Raw genomic sequence first — 17,961 nt, 5'->3', positions numbered from 1 at the left:
CAATAACCAGCATGTCTAACAGTAGCTACATTTATGCTTAAATAAGAGCTACCTGGTTTTTCACAGAATGAATGAACTCATGTATTAAACTCCACGCTGATATTTTAAACACAGTCCTTTTAGTTAATGATTTAATTAAGGAACCAGCAGCCTGCATCCAATAACTGCTGGTTTCTAATGCAACAACTGGTCAATTCGAGGCCATGTAGAAATGTAACTTCAAAAGCTTTGCTTTTAGATTCGTTTCTACGGGAAGCTATGAAATAACACTGTATATTTTGTCTCCCTAGCTTTGGTCATAGTTAGAGATCAGCGTTTTTAATTTAACTCACAAAACCTATAAGTGTACTTAACAGTCAAAAATGAGCATTAGTCAGCTAACTAATGAGTTTAGTTAGCTAACTAATGAGCTAATTAAGTTAGCTAACTTAGCTAAGTTAGCTTCAAACTAAACAAAATTAATATTTTGTTTGCCAACTAAATTGAAAGCTAAATATTTACCTTATAGAGCCAATTAAATATTTAGTTCACTAAATACTTAGCTTGAAGCTATATATTTAGCTTAAATAGTTATATACAGCTTTAACTATATGTCTAGCTTGAAGCTATATATATATATATATATATATATATATATATGATGACCATAGTTAAATATTAAACGTGGAACATTTATAAATCACTGAATAACATGGTTAAAATATGACAATGAAAATTTAATCCTTTTTTCCCGTTATGACAGGCTAAGTAATTCAAGTTGCTGTTAATTTTTCACCATGTACATCTACGTACGGAACCCCATAGATGTGTTCCGTAAACATTAGTAGATATTTTTATAATCTTGACTAATCTTACAAGTTTCAAATATTTGTGCAGAGCATGAAAAGTCTGCCTGGCTCTTCCCATGCACTGCACTAACAATTATAAATTTGTATTTACAATAACCACTAGGTAAAACCTATAAAATGAGCCAGGATAAGACACAAGAAAAAGAATAAAGCAAAAATAATTTATTTATTACATTTTATCAATGTACTTTTTGAGTGTTTTAATCACAAGGTTTCATTATTGCATTGTATTTTGCTACAATAATCTACGTCTACCACTGTGGGAGACGTAGATTCCCACAGTGGCCATCGATGATTATGTAAGAAATAAATCTGTGAAAATCCTACCAAAACGCTGATTGATCTGTGATCCACAGGTTTTTTTTTATTGTTTTTCATCTGTACATCCTTCGACCCAAAGTTGAACAGAAACAGCAGAGGCACGATCTTGAGAAAGAACACAGGCTTTATTGTAGAAGACATTTTAGTTTTCAAGGGTAGGATCTGAAATGAACGGTACACCGGGTGAGCACCACACTACTCCCACACCGAGTTAAGCTTGTATGAATCATCGGCGCCCTCTCTGCAGCCCCTCAAATTATCCCTCTGTACAAGGTGAGTGGAGCTTACCGGCATTGTTAACATGTACAATATGAAGCTAGCAACGAGTAACAGAAGTGATGAAACTGGAAGGTGATGAGTAACTGAGTCCTTTTTATTGTGTTAACCTTTCAGAACATTTTTAAAGATTGGGATTTGGAAAACTTTTTCTTCCTCCCCCCTCCCCCGTCTCCAACCACTCCTCTCAACTTCCTTCTTCCCCATCAGTTACGCTTGCTCTTTGTACTGCTGGTGCAGCGTCAGCACGTCGGTCTGGGAGACCCGTGTCCAACCTTTGCTGTGGACGTGGTACAGGTTGACCTGCCCTCCGCTGTAGGCGTCACGGTATGTCGCCTGGTAGATGGCGCGGCGGCCCAGCTCACAGGCCTCCTCCACGCTCAGGCTGTGCCGCAGGCCGCTGTCCATTACGCCGTAGGCGTACATGGAGCCCGAGCCCACCGCGAACAGGTCGCCGCACACCCGATTGCCCTCCGAGTCGACGTAGTACAGCCCTAAAGAGAGAGGGCAAAAAGGTAGGTCGGGAAGGTGAGGAGGTGGCGTCGCGGGAGTTGCTTCTCCCGATTCAGGTGTTGCTAAAATGATGTAGCACAAAACACACAAGTCTGTAAACGCACCACACACACATACATACACATCCTCCAGAGAGAAAATAAGAGCAGCTGCAAGCCCTCCAAGTGAAGCGAGGGCTGGCAGATATGAACAGCTGCATCCTCTTCAAGTAAAATGAAGCCGACCATGGAACCTGCTGACGAGGCGCGGCCCCATAACGCCGTCTGCCCAAAGGCCCCCTTCTCTGGTTCTTATTGATTCTCTGCAAACAGGCCAAAAATTAACTATCGACCCATAACCTGAGTTGTCCAGGTAACTGCGGCTCACGCCTCATCGTGGAGGACGAGAAAATGAAAAAAACAACAACAACACTACAGCGTGCTCACATCCCGTGGATATCAGACGGGCACATTCGCAGCCATCTACACGGAGTTTGGGGCCGTGAGCTCGTCAACCCGCCCTGCTGTAAGCCCTCGAGCGACGCAACTTCTGCAACGCTTTGACGGACATGTGAGGGACAGTTTGCTCCACGCCACGCATCACGGACACATGCACAACATTTTGTTCTGAGCCGTGACACACGCTCCCCACGGGCCCGGCTCCAGAGTGACGAGCACCAGCCTGCGAGTTCGCCCACGAGCGGTGAAAAGAAGCCAGCCTGCGAAAAGGCATGGATTTCTTTTTTTTTTTCTCAGAACGCTTTCACAGAGCCGAAACCTGTGAAAACCAATCCGGGAACGCATGCAGATCAACCCCGCTCTCTGATTCTCAGCTTAACTAGTGACAGTCTATTAAAGCTCGAGAGTCACTTGCTTTTCAGGGCGTTAAAAAAAAAAAAAAAAAAAAGGAAAGAAGAAAGAAAGAAAAAGAATCTTAGTATTGGTTTCAGCTGGCAAATTGCAGCTTCCTGAGCCTGTCGTTAGATTGCCATGATAATCATCCAGCGCCTGCGTGCGCACGGGGGTAATTTGCCATTCCAAGACCTGCCTGTTCCACTTGGAAACTGCGAGGGACTCGTTAAAAACATAATAGGCAGGGAAAGGGAGCTGTAAAGGCGGCCCTCTTTTGTCGAGTGGCATGCTTGATGGAAGGGGTAGTGGGGAGGGTTGAGGACTCTTTAAGAGGTCCAAGTATAGAAACGGTATACGAGCGCACACCTGGGGCCTTTGTGGAGCCAATGTGGCTACTCTTCATAGTCTCTGCCCCCTCCAACTCTGACTCAGCCGCTGTGCGCGCTCGCGACAGAAACGGCGAGTGGCGGCAGCGGAAACGCAGTCCGCACGGTGAGGCCGCGCCGGCCGACGGAGACTTCTTCTACTTTATCAACCAGCTGACAGGTGCTTAAGGAGTCCCTTTTTAAGCAGCAGGCTGTGCAGCTGGCTGGAATAACAGTATTTAGATGTAGGTGATGAGCGCAGCGTGGTCCGTGGACGACTGCCATCCACTGGGTCGGTCCTTGAATTCGTTTAAAAAGTGAGTAGGGACAAAAAAAAAAAAAAAAAAAAAGTCGTTACATCACCATCTTGGGAGCGGCGGTAAAAACCCATCTGCCACACGGGTCGTGACGAGGCTTCCGATCACACGGTACCCTTTTTTTCCCTAATGAGGCCCGATTATTCATATGCAACCCTATTACAAGCCTGTCCTGTCCTTGAAAGGAGTCTGTACATTACGCCCGTCACTTATTTTTTTTCTCCGTTGAAATAAAAGCCGTTAACTGTACGCTGATTACAAAGTGTCATAATATGTAATGTTATTACATGGAGCAGCATTTGTCAGGCTCCTTAGCGCGGCTTTTATTCCATTTATTTAGCATGCAGCTTAAGACACTTCATCTGAGGGGAATAAAGTGCACTTGACGTGGTTGTAGTCGCCTTAATGAGCTTTCTTACCTTATAGTGATTGATTTAATTTCCCTGACATTTACCTCTCCGCTCAGTCACGAAGGCGCTGAGAGCGGACATATTTACATTGCTTGACCTGTTGAACTCATAACAGGATCCTTGTTTCCTCAATTGATTGCTGGGGATTAGGCGTGTGTCCGGCGCGTCTGTCGGCGTCAGCCTGAAGCCGTACAAGATAAAGCTGGCATTGATCGCCGTTCCATGTCGTGGCATTTATACGCGTGACCCGGAGTGTCCGAGCAGAGACCCCCACCGCCCATCATCCGGCGGCGCTCTCACTAGCCCACAGTCCCGGGATCATTGATTTCCCATTACTGTGTCACTGTGGTGGCCTCTTTAAACACACCTTCTGATGTAGAGCCTTGCAGCGTGTGGCATCCAAAATGCATAGTGTGACATTATCAACAAGGGGAGAGGAAAAGAGGCGCTGCAGCACTATCTACTGGTCAGGCAAAGGAACTGCACATTTTTAAACCCTCTGAGAAAAAACGCTTCCCATCTACAGCCATGCCAACACACAGTCGTGCGTAAATACAAAGAAGAAAAATGACGTATGGTTTTCTCTTTTTCATAATAATAACAATAAAAAACAATTAAAAAGTGTGATATGCATTTGTTTTTAGCTCCCTGAAAAAATACTTTGCACAACTTTTTTTGCAACTCCAAGTATTCTTGGGTGCATCTCCACCAGGTTTGCAGAGTCTACACCAGCAGTCGACTACCTTTTCCTATTTAAGGAGCCACTTTTGCTCCTGCAGCTATAAAATAAAACTTGCTTTGAGCTGCAAACAATGACTTTAAAAAGATGTACTTTATATATTTTATTATAAAAGGTAAAGAAAACTAAACTAAAATGTACTTCTAGTAATTTTATTATTTTCTTTTATAAAAAAGCCACATGTTCAATGCACTTGTTGCACTTACCAGGTCCTCTCTTGTCCCAGCCGCACACCATGGTGCCCATGCTGAGTCCCATGCCTTTGTACTGGTACACCATGTTGGCCAGCAGCTTCGAGGCGGCTGCCACAGAGATGCGCTCTTTGTTGCGCAGCTCGTAGATGCGGCACTGGCGGGCGAGCAGGCGCTCCCAGAAGCTGCAGTCTGCGGCCCCTCCGGCCATGGTCCCCAGGAGGTAAGGGTTGATCTCGATCACCTTCTTCACCGTCTGCGAGGCGATGTAGGAGCCCGCCGTGGCCCGAGAGTCCACCGCCACGATGACGCCATGCTGGAACTGAAGGAAACAAGGCGAGAAGACCCGTGTTATGCTCCATTCGGTAACTAATCAGGTGTTATAACACAGGAATCAACAAAAAGCATTTTCAAAACTATATGATTGCTAATCTCTATTTTTCAGAGTAACGGGGAAAAAATAAAATATGTTGATGCTATTCATCTACTTTCATAGTACAACTGTCAGAAAAAACTGGAAACTACAATTTTAATTATTTTTAAGGAGAGAAAATGACCCAACTCCCCATGGGTGCAATCCATCTTCTGCTTCGGCATAAGATGGATTACTTTTATGTTTTTGTCGACATAAAAACATCAAATTATAGGAGTTTGGAACCTGTCCTGAGTTTGAAGCAAAGTTTTACAATAACAGAACTCAATTCAATTCATAATGCTGACTGGTGCCATGAACCTGTATTTACTTGCAAGAAATGAATATTACTCTACAAGATCATTATATAATAGTGTTTAATTTTTATTTATCTATTATATTTAGTTATCCATTTTAATTTTTATTTATTATTTGGATTGCAGCCACCTATACAGAATGATGACAAGTCCTCTTGACATTATTATTTTTTTTTTTTTAAGAAGAAACATGTCACATAGCTGTCATAACAGAATAACAACACAGGTTAGAGATTTGAGACATTCACTGTCTGCTTTCTTATTGCCATAAACATCAACACAGGGTGCAGGACCCAACTATGAAGCTCTAGTTTATTTGAAGATGTAATATCATTAATTAAAAATTACAATATGGGAACAAAAAGATGTACAGATTAATGTCTACTCGTAGAGGTAAAAAGGTTGGTAAAGTTACGTATGGAACTAACGGTGTTCTGTTTTGATAATATTCAGCAGTAAACCAAGTCCGTTTCTCTGCCATGAGAAAGCAGTTTTTAGCCGAGCTAGCGGCACCAAGCTAACGTTTGGGTCATTGTCTGATATGAACCGTAGCGTATGATTTAAAACAAATATAAATGTCCTTTAGGAAACATATCCAATTAGTATGACTCTAATGACAACGTCTACCAACAACAAACGATAACTGCACTTACTTTAAACGCTAATGTGGTTGTTCCGTGCAGAAACTCTATTTTCCTCTCAACGCCATCTTCATCCCCAGCGAGCAGCGAGTTCTTAACGCAAAAACTGAGACTTTCTCCCGGTCCAGCTTCAGATTCTCCTTCGTTCTGTCCGGAACCGCAGCCGAAAGCGAATGGCTGCCGATAATCAGACGAAAAATCCGGACAATCACTACTTAACACACTAGCAAGAGCCATCTTTGAAAGAGTGCGATGAGCAAGCAACTTCCGGCAAGAGCAGGAAGATTTATTCTTCATGGCTGCAAAAAATTGCACAGCGCCCCTGTGTGGTGAATGACTGAAAAAGTCAAAAATATGTCACGGCCAAACAAAGAAAAACAAAGCGAGGCTTTCGAACCTTATTTTGTGTAGACTAACTTCCAAATAATTTAATGGCTTGTTGAAGGACGTACCCCAAAAAACACCAACCTTACCAGAACTTGAGGGAAGATTTCCAAAACGGTATGAACTTTTGGTTATTATTTTTGAACATTCCCTGAAGTTTACTTGGAGGAACATACTCAGAAGGTTATATATTTTTCTATTCTTCAGAGAACATGGAGAGCAGGTTACCAGGAGGTTCTCTCTATTAATATTGTGACATTTAGGAATTGACATGTTCTCTACAAGTTCAAAGAAGAATATGTTTAATTTACAATGTTATCCAGAAGATTAAATAGTATTTTAGTTATGTACCCTTTAAAGAACTTTCAGGGAAATTCCATAAAGAGTCTTTGAACAATACATGCAACTTTCACAATGTTCTAACAATGTTCAGAGGACAATCCCCAAAAGGTAAATAAAAGTTGTTTTGAACTCTTTCTAGAAAATCGGTAACGTTCTATAGAGGTTCATTGAAGTTTATCTACAACTTTGATTATGTTACCTCTAGAATACCCTTACAATGGGTTCAAAAATTCCTTGAATGTTCGCTACCATTTTCCTGATGTAACATTTAGGGAATTTAACTTTAGGGAATACCCTTTAAAGGTTGGATAAACATTATAAGCTTCATAAAGTACCCTTAAAAACTAGAAGAGGTTTACCACAACTTATAACTACTTTTTGATCAGCCTAGGTGCATAATTTTTTTCTCCAAAGCCCAACACAGTTCCCTTGTTTGCTCTAACTGCTTTCTATTGTATCTCTCTTTTTCTTTTCTCTTCTGCGTTTGGACCTCCTCTCCAACTCTCTGTAATATTCTTCTTTCAGGTCCTCCCTTGGTCTTTGGATCCAACCCTGGGCATCGATATGAAAAAGATCCACATTGTTTCCACTGTAGGCATCCCTGTGAGTGGCTCTGAAAACGGCTTCTCTTGCCAAGGAGATGGCTTCTTCTTTACTCAAACTCCAACTCAGACCCCCATCCAGGACTCCATAAGCATAAGGAGACCCTGATCCAACAGAGATGATATCTCCTTGAAGTCGGGCGCCATCGCTGCACACGTAGATAACCCGTGGGCCACTGGTTGGGGATAGTGGATCTGCTGCTGAAGTGTTGCCGACACTGCCTGAAGAGCTTACATCAGTCACAAAAGATTGGTTGCCAAAGTTGTGAACCAGCCCAGTGCTCCCTTCTTCCTTTTCCCAACCACACAGAGTGAGTGCCACACACACATCAGTCCCTTTAAATGGATGCAACATACAGGAAAGAAGCTTGGCAGAAGCTCTTATGGAAAGTCGACGCTTATGCCGCAGCTCATACAGTCTGATCTCTCTGATCAGGATGCGTTCCCAAAGCATGCAGTCTGCACCGCTGCCTGAGGAGGTGACCACTAAATGGGAGTGAATAGGGGTGATCTTGTGTACAGCCGGACATGCAACAAGGCCACCCGCACTGGCACGTGTGTCTGCTGCTGCAATTACACCACCTTGGAAAATAAAACCCAAGGTTGTTGTTCCATGAGACAGAGGGAAAGGCCTTTGCACGGTCAGCACATGGTTTGGTGGTCCGAAACGAGACGTGCGTCTGCTGATGAATGGGGTGGCTTGTGGGAAAGGTGGCATGAAAATGTGCTGTGGATCCCCACAGTTTGTCTGAGATGTCTTCAGTCTTTCCAACTCAAGGTTGTGGTAATCTGTCTCCAAAGCTGGAAAAGGAAACAGTTGCTGCGCAGGCTTGTCTTTGAAGCAACAAATATCTTCCAGAGCCATATTAGTATTAAAAAAAACAAGCTATGAATTGCTGGGTTGATCACATAATCTGTAGATCCTTTCAGTTAACATAGAAGATCGGTAGTCCACAAGAAAACCAAGCAATAATCAGACAAAGCCATATGTTTTCCAACCACAGCTAGGGTTCTGATGAAGAATCATTCCCAGGAAGTCCACTTTTTCATCTGCTCCTAAGGGTGCCCTTTTATCCTTTTATAGCTCTAACAAATGTTGCAGCTTGCACCGCACACACGCACAAACATATCTGTAAGCAATGTTTCACTCTTCTTGCTGTGAATTTGATATGCAGTGAAGCCTCTTTCTGCAAAGCTTTCATTCTGAGAAGAGAGTGTGATTGTGTAGATGTGTGTGTGTGGTGAGTGGGTTATCTAGTTATGAAACAGTTACACTTTTTATTTTGCTTTCATTCAGCAGATAAAAGCTTTGATTTTTATTTATTTATTTTTTTGGTTTAGCTCTTTTTGTATTATGATCAACTTTTTGTGTTTTAAGACTAAAAATATAGAGCTTTTTAAAATCATAATTCTATATTAGGATATTGTTAACTAGTTAAATTAGAGTTTTCGCTTTTCCCTTGACATTTATCAATAACTTTTTTCATATGTATGGTTTCATTAATTAATTAATTTTATTTTATTTTAATTTTATTTATGTCACTGAATTAATGGAAATGGGGGGGGAAATCCTGGCACTGGATAATTATCGCGGTAATTTACGGGATATGCAACCGGCGTCCTTGTGGAGCCATTTTGGCTCTGAATGCCTATACATTCGGTACTTTTCCACGTCCTTTTGGATCCAAAATGGCGCCAGTTTCCCTAGCGACGGGGCAAGATGGTCCCCCCATTCAGTCGGATAGAAGCCATGGCGTCTGTTAGTACGGGGAGCAGAGTGTCCTGTGGGAGAGATTTGAATTGCGTGCCAGAGATAGCTGACACGCTAGCTGCGGTCGCCAAACTCGGGTGAGGAGAGTGTTTGACTCTGCGTGTCAGTTTTCAGCCGTAATAATACGTCTCGTGCTTGTTGTTTTTTGTGTGAGAGCGGGATGCTGGCTAAGCTAGCCGGCGAGTTCTCAGCACGTGCCCTCATTACAACGATGCTTGATGATCCTCTGAAGTGTTTATAGCAGCAGCGTGGGCTGTTCTGCTCAATATTTCCTCGCCTTTTTAAAACGTATTCTATTAAGTGCCTTTCGCTTTTCTCCGGGGTTCTATTTTAAGCATGTCGGTTTTATTTAAGGTTTATTTTCCTCCTCAGATTTGACTTCCTGTGCATGCCCCTGTTCCATCCGAGGTTCAAGAGAGAGTCTGAGTTGGAGCCCGCTAAGTCCAGACCCGGGGCCCAGACCCGTTCAGACCTGCTGCTTTGTGGACGAGGTTAGTCTGTATACCACAGCAAAGCTAGGAGATGTACTTTCTTCATTTACAGTTAAAAATATAACAGGCCATTTTCGTACTCTAGGGAATTCCTCAGATTTCTTATTTAAAGTTTGAACTGAGTAATGTTTAACCGTGTCCAGTAAAAAGCAAATCTAATGCTGATTAGGAAATTAAGTTGAGTTTCAAGGTTTTTATAGTATGCATTTCATGTTGACTAATACTTTTAATGCTATTAATATTAGATTATGTAAAACAGCTTAACATTAGTCATGAACATGAAAATGTTCACTATGCAAAACTAAAGGCATCAAAGTATCTAATTTTATGACCTAGTTATGCTCAAACTGAGTTAAACATGAATTCTAGCAACTATTTTCTATTTAACTTTTGGACAAAAATCCCCTGTTTGCCCTAAAACCTAACCTAATATCAATAATTGATATTTCTAAAACTAGTTAAAAAGCCATGCATACGCTTTTTTAAAAAAAAAAATTGATTTACGTCTATTTCTCAACATGTACGTGCTCCGCTTTAGTCCATACACATCTTAAAATTGCTTGGAATTTTGACTTGACTATTGTAAACAGCTGTGAAATCAGATTGAACTTGCACTGCTTTCAGTTTCATTGTAAACTGCTGATTTAAAATAAAACAGACCTACATCCAAATAAAGAAGGTAACTTTGTAGAATAATTCATTTTCATTAATCTTGTAGGTCTAGGAACACAAATACTGTGATCATAAATCAGAGAGTCGGATACCTTGGTGTGATATTTCTGTGTTTCGACGAATAATGAAGCCAAATACATCCCGGTTTCCTATCAAAGTGGCGTTAGTGTCTGCTAATACGCACTGTACACGTACATTCTCCATAACACGTTAGTGACCCGTTAAAGCTTGACCCGTTAGTGTGACATTCTATCAGAAACCAAATCTATAGTTATTCTTCCATCTAGACTTTTTTTGTTCCACACTTTGTGTTCTTGCCACTCACAGGAATCTAAATATTTAAATTCCTAGTTTTGTCTTGCTAATTTTCTTTTTCTTTTGTATGTTTCAGCATAATTTGTCAGATAACAAAATTTTGCTGGACAATGAATTGCCCCAGAAGTTATTGCGACAAATGATAACGTTGTTGTTTTGAGACCATTTCCATGTAATGTAACAGTCATTGCACGATAATGCATGAACACATTTCCGAAGATTAAAAAACTTTAAATTCTAACAGACATTTAACACTGAAACTGGAAGACATTAAAAATGTCCAAAACAAGAGGAACCAGAAGTAAAATGAATTATGAAGTCTCCGCAAATAAAATTGTCTTTCAAAATAAGGGCTAGTTGAGACCAATTTAGCAGACTGAAGACTTTTGTCATCCAGTTTTTGGTAGAAAAAGAGAGAGGAAAACGATGATAATTGATTTGTTGTTTACTGCGACAGGCCTAAGCATTGGGTTTTTTATTTTTACTTGTGTATGTAAAGGTTGAAAATGACCAAATCAATAAATCAGGCTATCTAGAATGAGAGAGCCACTGATAATTTAACATTTAACACAAAAGTTAATGCAGATAAAACTGGGGTGACCTGGCATGTTTTTCTTTTTTGTTTTTTTTTTAAACAATAAGTTGGCTGTTCTCTGTCTTTTTGTAGACTGGAATACTCTGATTGTCGGGAAGCTCTCCCAATGGGTCGACGCGGATTCAGAATTAGAGACGGAGCGGAGGAACTCGGAAGCTGTACGTTCCTTAGTCTGAACATTTCTCACTTCCTTTGCATGCTGTGAGGCTGGCAGTTCCTTTGTCTCATCAGAGCTCCTCTCTGTTTGAATCTGTCGTCACTTTCTCCTCTCATCTTTTTTTGTTTTTCTGCGTTTCTCTCCAGGCTCTTGCACAGGAACTGAACTTCTCAGCCTACCTGGGTCTGCCTGTCTTCATGATCCCTTTGAAGGGCCCCAATAATGCCAATCTAGCCCGAATGCTGCTAAACCACATCCACACTGGACACCACACCTCAAACGTGAGACACAGCGTCGGGGCATCCGGCGGAAGCCTGTAATTGGATTTGACACATCCCTGCTGCAGTCCTGGCTTAACCCCAGCTCCTCTTTCTGTTGGTTAGTTCTGGATCCGTGTCCCGTTGGTGGCCCCAGAAGACATGCGGGATGACCTGATCGAGAACGAGCCGACCGCTTGCTTAGACGAGACGAGCGCGGATGAGAAAACCTGGAGCTGGTTAGCTTTATTCTGCCCCCTCATCAGCAGGAGCGCTGAATTAAATGAAAACTGCGGCTCAGTTTCTTTATCAATCTTTGTTTTTTCAGGTGGCACTCATTCAGAACCCTCTGTGATTACAACAAGAGGATCTGTCTCGGTGAGAGAACTTGCTGCCAGGCGGCAAATTAAAGCATTACAAGTTCTTCAGACCCTTTTCTTTTCCCCCCTACTGAGAATGTGCTCGTTTTCTATTCCTGCAGCGATTGAAGTGGGAGCAGACATGCCGTCAGACGCTGTGATCGATAAGTGGCTCGGAGAGCCGATCAAAGCAGCCGTGGTTCCCACTAGCATCTTCCTAACCAATAAGAAAGGCTTCCCTGTTTTGTCTAAAGCCCATCAGAGGATAATCTTCCGGCTTTTTAAGGTCCGACATCAAAGCTCCCAGCGGTTTGGTTGATTATCCAAATTTCAAAGTTTCCTTTTTAACAAAAACACACTCTTGCCTTTCCAGTTGGAGGCTCAGTTTATCTTCACAGGCGCCAATCGGCACACTGAGAAGGACTTCAGGTCCTACCTGCAATACCTGGAATACCTCAACCAGAACAGGCCTGCGCCTAACGCCTATGAGCTGTTTGCCAAAGGCTATGAAGACTACCTGCAGTCACCTCTACAGGTCAACACCTCCACACTGTCCTCACTTCTTTTATTTTCTTTAATCAGCTTTTTGACTCGCAGCGAAGTTGATTTCTTGTTTTTTGTCCTTCATTTAGCCCCTCATGGACAACCTGGAGTCTCAGACATATGAAGTATTTGAGAAGGATCCCATTAAATATTCTCAGTACCAACAGGTGAGCCAGTGGACGAATGTTGTTTTGTATTTTTAAGGAGGCTGTGGGCATTTATCATGGTTAATTTATTGTGAAAAATTCTTGTCATGACAAGAATTTTGATTTATTTTCTCAATGAATTGCAGTTGTCGATGGTAATTGGAATAAAAAATTAACAGTGATTGGGAATATTTTTCACATTTTCTCCACTCCTTGTTCCATGAGAACATCAATAAATATCGGTAAATTTGAAAACACAATTAAAAGCAGTTACAGAGTGCATTTAGTGATATGAATCATAAGTATATTGTAAATGGAAATATTTTTCAAGAATGAGGTTTGACTGCTGTGCCATGCAGTCACAGTCACAGGTTGGCTGCACATCCTTACATTCATGTATCTAAAGTTAAGGCCTTAAAACACTTTAAACTCATTTAAATAAAAAAAAGTAAGTTAGCCTCAAATACGTTGATCACAGGTCTTGAATCTTGTTTTGACAGGACTACATGATCTTATATTCCATGTAATTTTGTTTTCCCACAAGGCTTTTTAAAATGTGCATGGTGAGAAAGGGAAAACATTTATTCACATTAAACTGAATCTACATAACGCTTGTATCTAAAATGTTTTTTGTGCAGAATGGCACATTTGTCTAATAGTCTTAATTTTCTTTCAGGCTGTATATAAATGTCTTTTGGACAGAGTACCAGAGGAGCAGAAAGACACTAACGTTCAGTAAGTAAAATGTTCTTATATTTGTATGAAATTACAGTTAGGACTCTTAATTGAGCTGGGTAATGATTTGTAGCTCAGTCAATGCTCCCCTCCACCCTTCATTACCTTCATCCTGTAATACTCTTGGTTAAAAAAAAGAAACGTAGGGAGGCATTATGTTAGAAATTCACTGGAGTTCAATGGATTTTATGTGATGGAACAAGAGAAAATAACCGGATACACATTCATACAATAAATATCAGTCAGAATCTGCATCTTTCATTAGCAATAAGGTACACTTGGCTGAATTATTCACCTGAAATAACGTCAGGCTGATTGTAAGCATCACTGGTTCTGGAGAAAAGTGTTTTCAAAGATCTGTCAGCATCATCAGAATGTCAGTCAGACTATTTTCTCCACTTTTTGTTCCAAGACAGAATCAATAAAGATCAGTAAATTTGAACATTTTGTTTAAATGCAGTTACTATGTGCAGTTTATGTCACACTTCTTTAAGTGGCGTCCTGAAGATGCCTGTTTCAAATGGACATGTTTTTCAAGAACAGTATTTGTTGTTAGTATATGTCATGAATGCTGTGCCATGCATTCACAGCCATACGGTTACCTAAAAAGTAAATAGTAATTTTTTTTTTCCTCATAATTTTTGGCATTATCACAATAGTACCACAAACACTTTAAGGTGTATGAAGCACCAGAAGTGTCTGATAATTTTTTTTTTGTCGGTTTAGGGTGTTGATGGTGTTGGGTGCAGGAAGGGGTCCTCTGGTCAATGCATCCCTGCGTGCTGCCAGACAGGCAGACCGAAAGCTGAGAATATATGCTGTTGAGAAAAACCCCAATGCTGTAATCACGTGAGTAGAGCTGCTTCATTTTTCTGGAACGTTTAAAGGACGTAACTGTTTAACTTAAAGAGCTTCTTTTGTTCAGATTAGAGAACTGGCGCTTCGAGGAGTGGGGCGACCAGGTGACCGTGGTGTCATGTGACATGCGGGAGTGGGAAGCGCCAGAGAAAGCCGATATCCTCGTCAGCGAGCTGCTGGGCTCGTTCGGCGACAACGAGCTCTCACCCGAGTGCTTGGATGGAGCGCAGCACTTTCTCAAAGGTACTGATACCGAAGCTTCCTACAAACCTCCACATCTCTCCAGGATGTGCAAGAACTGGATGTCTGCGCATCCTTAAAAAGTCTTAAATTCATTTAAAAAAAAAAACAAGTTGGTTTTAAACGCGTTAATCACAGGTCTTACATTTTGTCGTGGCAGGGCTGTTTAGTGTCGTATATTCAATGTAATTTGTTTTACCGCTGGACTTTTCCATCAGGCAACAATTTGAGTCGCCTGTAGACATCTAAATGACATTCTGCTGCTAACTAGCTGCTATAGCCTTGATAGCTAGCTGGCTTTTTTGTGCTTATCATGGTTAAGTTAAAATTTATCACCAGTTCACCAGATGACATCCAACTCATCATTGGTTCATGAACCACTGATGCTAACTTGTATAATGCTATACTTATTATGTCAAAAAGCTTAGTGTTACAGGGGTTAAGACTGTAGAGAACCGTTTTCCAGGGTGATGAGCAAAAGCTGCTACCAAGAGCCACAGACTCCAGAAATGTCAGTTTTGATGTGGCAGTGGGAAAAGATCCCCAGAAAAAATGCCAGTGCTGCTTCTGCCACTAATCTAATCCAACATTTGGTGCGACACAAACTCTGATGTTGAAGGTGTTCTGGTTTTAGAACACGTTGGACAAGCTTCAGTCTTACCAGGTCTTAGTGGTCTTAAACAGTAATAAATTTGAGTGGGTGAAACCCTGAAGAAGCATTTGTCTCGCTTCATTACCTTCACCGCTTGGTTGCGTCGTGTATCATTTTTCTTTCCTCTTCAATGCAGACGATGGAGTCAGCATCCCCTGTTCATACACGTCCTACCTGGCTCCCCTGTCTTCCTCCAAGCTGTACAACGAAGTTCGAGGGTGCCGGGAACGCGACAAGGACCCAGAGTGTCATTTTGAGACACCATACGTTGTGCGACTCCATAACTTCCACCAGCTAGCGGAACCTAAACCCTGCTTCACTTTTACACACCCCACAAAAGGTAGACACTCAACAATGTCATTGTATAACATTTCAAAACACACAATCTTGTTGTATTTTAGCTTACCTTGTCCCTGCTGTAGACTGTAGAATATTATCACAAGACATTATTAAAATGAATGTTTATCTTTTTTTTTTTCTCAGACATGAACAATAACCGGTACCAGTGTCTTCGCTTCTCTGTGGATTGCAACTCTGTGCTCCATGGCTTTGCAGGCTACTTTGAAACCACTCTCTACAAAGATGTCACACTTAGTAAGTTAGAGTGAAGAAGAAGAAGTAATGGTCGGCAATTGATGCGGTTTAATTCATGAACTCGCTTGTTGCAGGTATAAAACCAGACACGCATTCACCTGGAATGTTCTCCTGGTTTCCCATCCTGTTCCCCCTCAAAGTGAGTCAGTTCCACACGGGTCGAAATTTAAAAGTTAGATTTAAGGAGTAAACATCCTTTCCTTTTTCTGACAGCAACCCATCTCTATATCCCGAGACGACGACATCGCTGTGCGATTCTGGCGCTGCAACAATGGGAAGAAGGTTTGGTACGAATGGGCCGTGACGGAGCCCTCCTGCTCTGCCATCCACAATCCAGCCGGCCGCTCCTACACCATCGGCCTGTGAACATGAAGAGTCAGCACACCTGTCAGACATCCACCTGTTTGTTGTTTTTTTTTTTTTAGTAAGACTTTATGGTTGTTTGAGCCTCTTTTTATAAATCCATGGTAAAACTTGGACTTGTGATGTCCCACGTTGAGTCTGTAGAGAAATAATAAATGAACCGATTCCCGTAGATCGGCCGTCGCCTGTAAACACAACCGAGCTCACCGAGGGCCATCCACTTTTAGCAACTCTCATTAGTCCTAACTGTTCAGGTTATCATCAGTGCAGTTACAAACAGTTCCTGTGCACATGTACATTCAATCCAACTGGACCTATGCCTTATCAGACACATTCCACATGATCCATAAAATGTCAGAATAATGTCCATACACTCTTCAGTGCCGGAGGTGTGGGGGAGAAAGTTACCGTTTTCTGCTCACCTGTTATACGTCCCTATGTTGTTTGAACATTTTCAATAAAAAAATACACTGTACTGTTTTCAGTTTGCAGTTATTTCAGTATGGCTTGTAACTGGAACATCGTCAGCTTTTGATGAAAAGAAAAATGTGGTTTCAACAGACGAAATATGGTTCAAAAAGAAAAATACAGGAGGCAACTTGGAGCAGGAGAGGCAGGCTTTGGAGGAGAAAAAGACCCTGCTGGCTGCAAAAGAAGGATTTAAAGTACATGGATAAACAGCTGAACAGGACAATGATATATTTAGAGGAAGTTAGCATGGAACTGGAAGAGAAAGATTAAGAATGAGTTAAAGAAAAAGGTGAAAGACGCCGAAGAAAGCAAGAAGATGCAAGCACACAGACGATGCCTGGAGAAGGAAGTCAAAAGCCTGGAGTCACACCCCTCAGCTCTTCCCAGGCCACCTTTTGATTTTCCGTTTTCTCAAAATCCAATAAAAACTGCTCTTCCTCAGTGATATCATTTGTTCTCTATAAACCTTAACTTTATCCACAACAATCTGTCTTTCTCTGAACATTATGAGTATGCAAAGCCATCTCTGGGTAGGGGTGGACTGATCTGCTTTTTTTTTTTTTTTTTTAACTTCCGATACTGATAAAAGTATGAGCCGATATCGAATTGATTCAGAAAATTCAGAAACAGAAAAGAAGAACCAAGAGCTTAATTCCACAAACAGACTCAGCCGAACACCAAGAACTGGTCAGTCTGATAGTTATTCAGCATCGTACGCAATGATAAGTTTGAAAAGACGGTCTGCTGGACATATTTCTCTATGCATTAACACGTCCCCAGCCTACAGAGATCATGCAAACAAAACAACAAACAATATGAACAGAAGGTGCCAATTTATGAATTCGCCAGATGCCCATAGACTTTCTGAAATTTACACTCGCCACAGAAGAGTTGCAGATTTCCACTCATGCCCGAACTACACACAAAGCGAGAATAAGTGTTTACTCTAAGTACACTAATCCCTCATCAGCCAGATGATTGGCTGCTGCTAAATTATGCCTGAACTTGATGAACCGATTAACTGAAAGCGAGGACTTCTCAATTAATATTTCCTCTGTCTTTATGATCCTGTAGTTGGGGTTAAAAATGTGAAATGAAGCACTGTGCTGAAAGATGAGTGGCTATATTCTTCATTGCTAAATATGCACACAAAATGTCCTTTATTTAAGCTCCTCAACGTTATGAAGGTAAAAATGCTGATTCAGCTGCTTAGAAAAAAAAGAAACTGAACTCA

General features: G+C 41.4%; 3 protein-coding genes across 4 annotated transcripts; 1 reads left to right on the top strand and 2 right to left on the bottom strand.

Moving 5' to 3' along the window:
* Positions 1–1,275: 1,275 nt before the first annotated feature.
* Positions 1,276–6,492, bottom strand: psmb5 (proteasome 20S subunit beta 5). Its single transcript, XM_014967839.1, has 3 exons — positions 6,193–6,492; positions 4,826–5,132; positions 1,276–1,939 (listed from the first exon to the last, which is right to left on the bottom strand). Exons 1-3 carry the CDS (start codon positions 6,475–6,477, stop codon positions 1,656–1,658), a joined length of 876 nt encoding a protein of 291 aa, XP_014823325.1. The 5' UTR covers positions 6,478–6,492; the 3' UTR covers positions 1,276–1,655.
* A 723-nt stretch (positions 6,493–7,215) lies between these two features.
* psmb11a (proteasome 20S subunit beta 11a) lies at positions 7,216–8,442 on the bottom strand. 2 transcript variants are annotated; one of them, XM_088014863.1, is made up of 2 exons: positions 7,740–8,442; positions 7,216–7,703 (listed from the first exon to the last, which is right to left on the bottom strand). In XM_088014863.1, the coding sequence occupies exons 1-2, from the start codon at positions 8,371–8,373 to the stop codon at positions 7,345–7,347; spliced, it is 993 nt and encodes a 330-aa protein (XP_087870989.1). In that variant the 5' UTR covers positions 8,374–8,442; the 3' UTR covers positions 7,216–7,344. The 2 variants fall into 2 exon arrangements, with proteins under 2 accessions (XP_087870989.1, XP_014823324.1); XM_014967838.2 differs by having other exon boundaries at positions 7,216–8,442.
* A 300-nt stretch (positions 8,443–8,742) lies between these two features.
* Positions 8,743–16,731, top strand: prmt5 (protein arginine methyltransferase 5). Its single transcript, XM_014967840.2, has 16 exons — positions 8,743–9,356; positions 9,652–9,770; positions 11,425–11,510; positions 11,656–11,790; positions 11,893–12,005; positions 12,095–12,144; positions 12,248–12,411; positions 12,499–12,660; positions 12,758–12,835; positions 13,491–13,549; positions 14,276–14,398; positions 14,475–14,650; positions 15,436–15,639; positions 15,783–15,893; positions 15,968–16,032; positions 16,107–16,731. Exons 1-16 carry the CDS (start codon positions 9,229–9,231, stop codon positions 16,257–16,259), a joined length of 1,926 nt encoding a protein of 641 aa, XP_014823326.1. The 5' UTR covers positions 8,743–9,228; the 3' UTR covers positions 16,260–16,731.
* The last annotated feature ends 1,230 nt before the right edge of the window (positions 16,732–17,961 follow it).

This window comes from Poecilia mexicana, unplaced genomic scaffold (genome assembly GCF_051168715.1).
Source record: "Poecilia mexicana isolate PSO_F unplaced genomic scaffold, ASM5116871v1 scaffold_17, whole genome shotgun sequence".
Taxonomy (NCBI): Eukaryota; Metazoa; Chordata; class Actinopteri; order Cyprinodontiformes; family Poeciliidae; genus Poecilia; species Poecilia mexicana.
The sequence above is the reverse complement of the archived record's forward strand: the minus strand, read 5'-3'. Positions and strand labels throughout refer to the sequence as shown.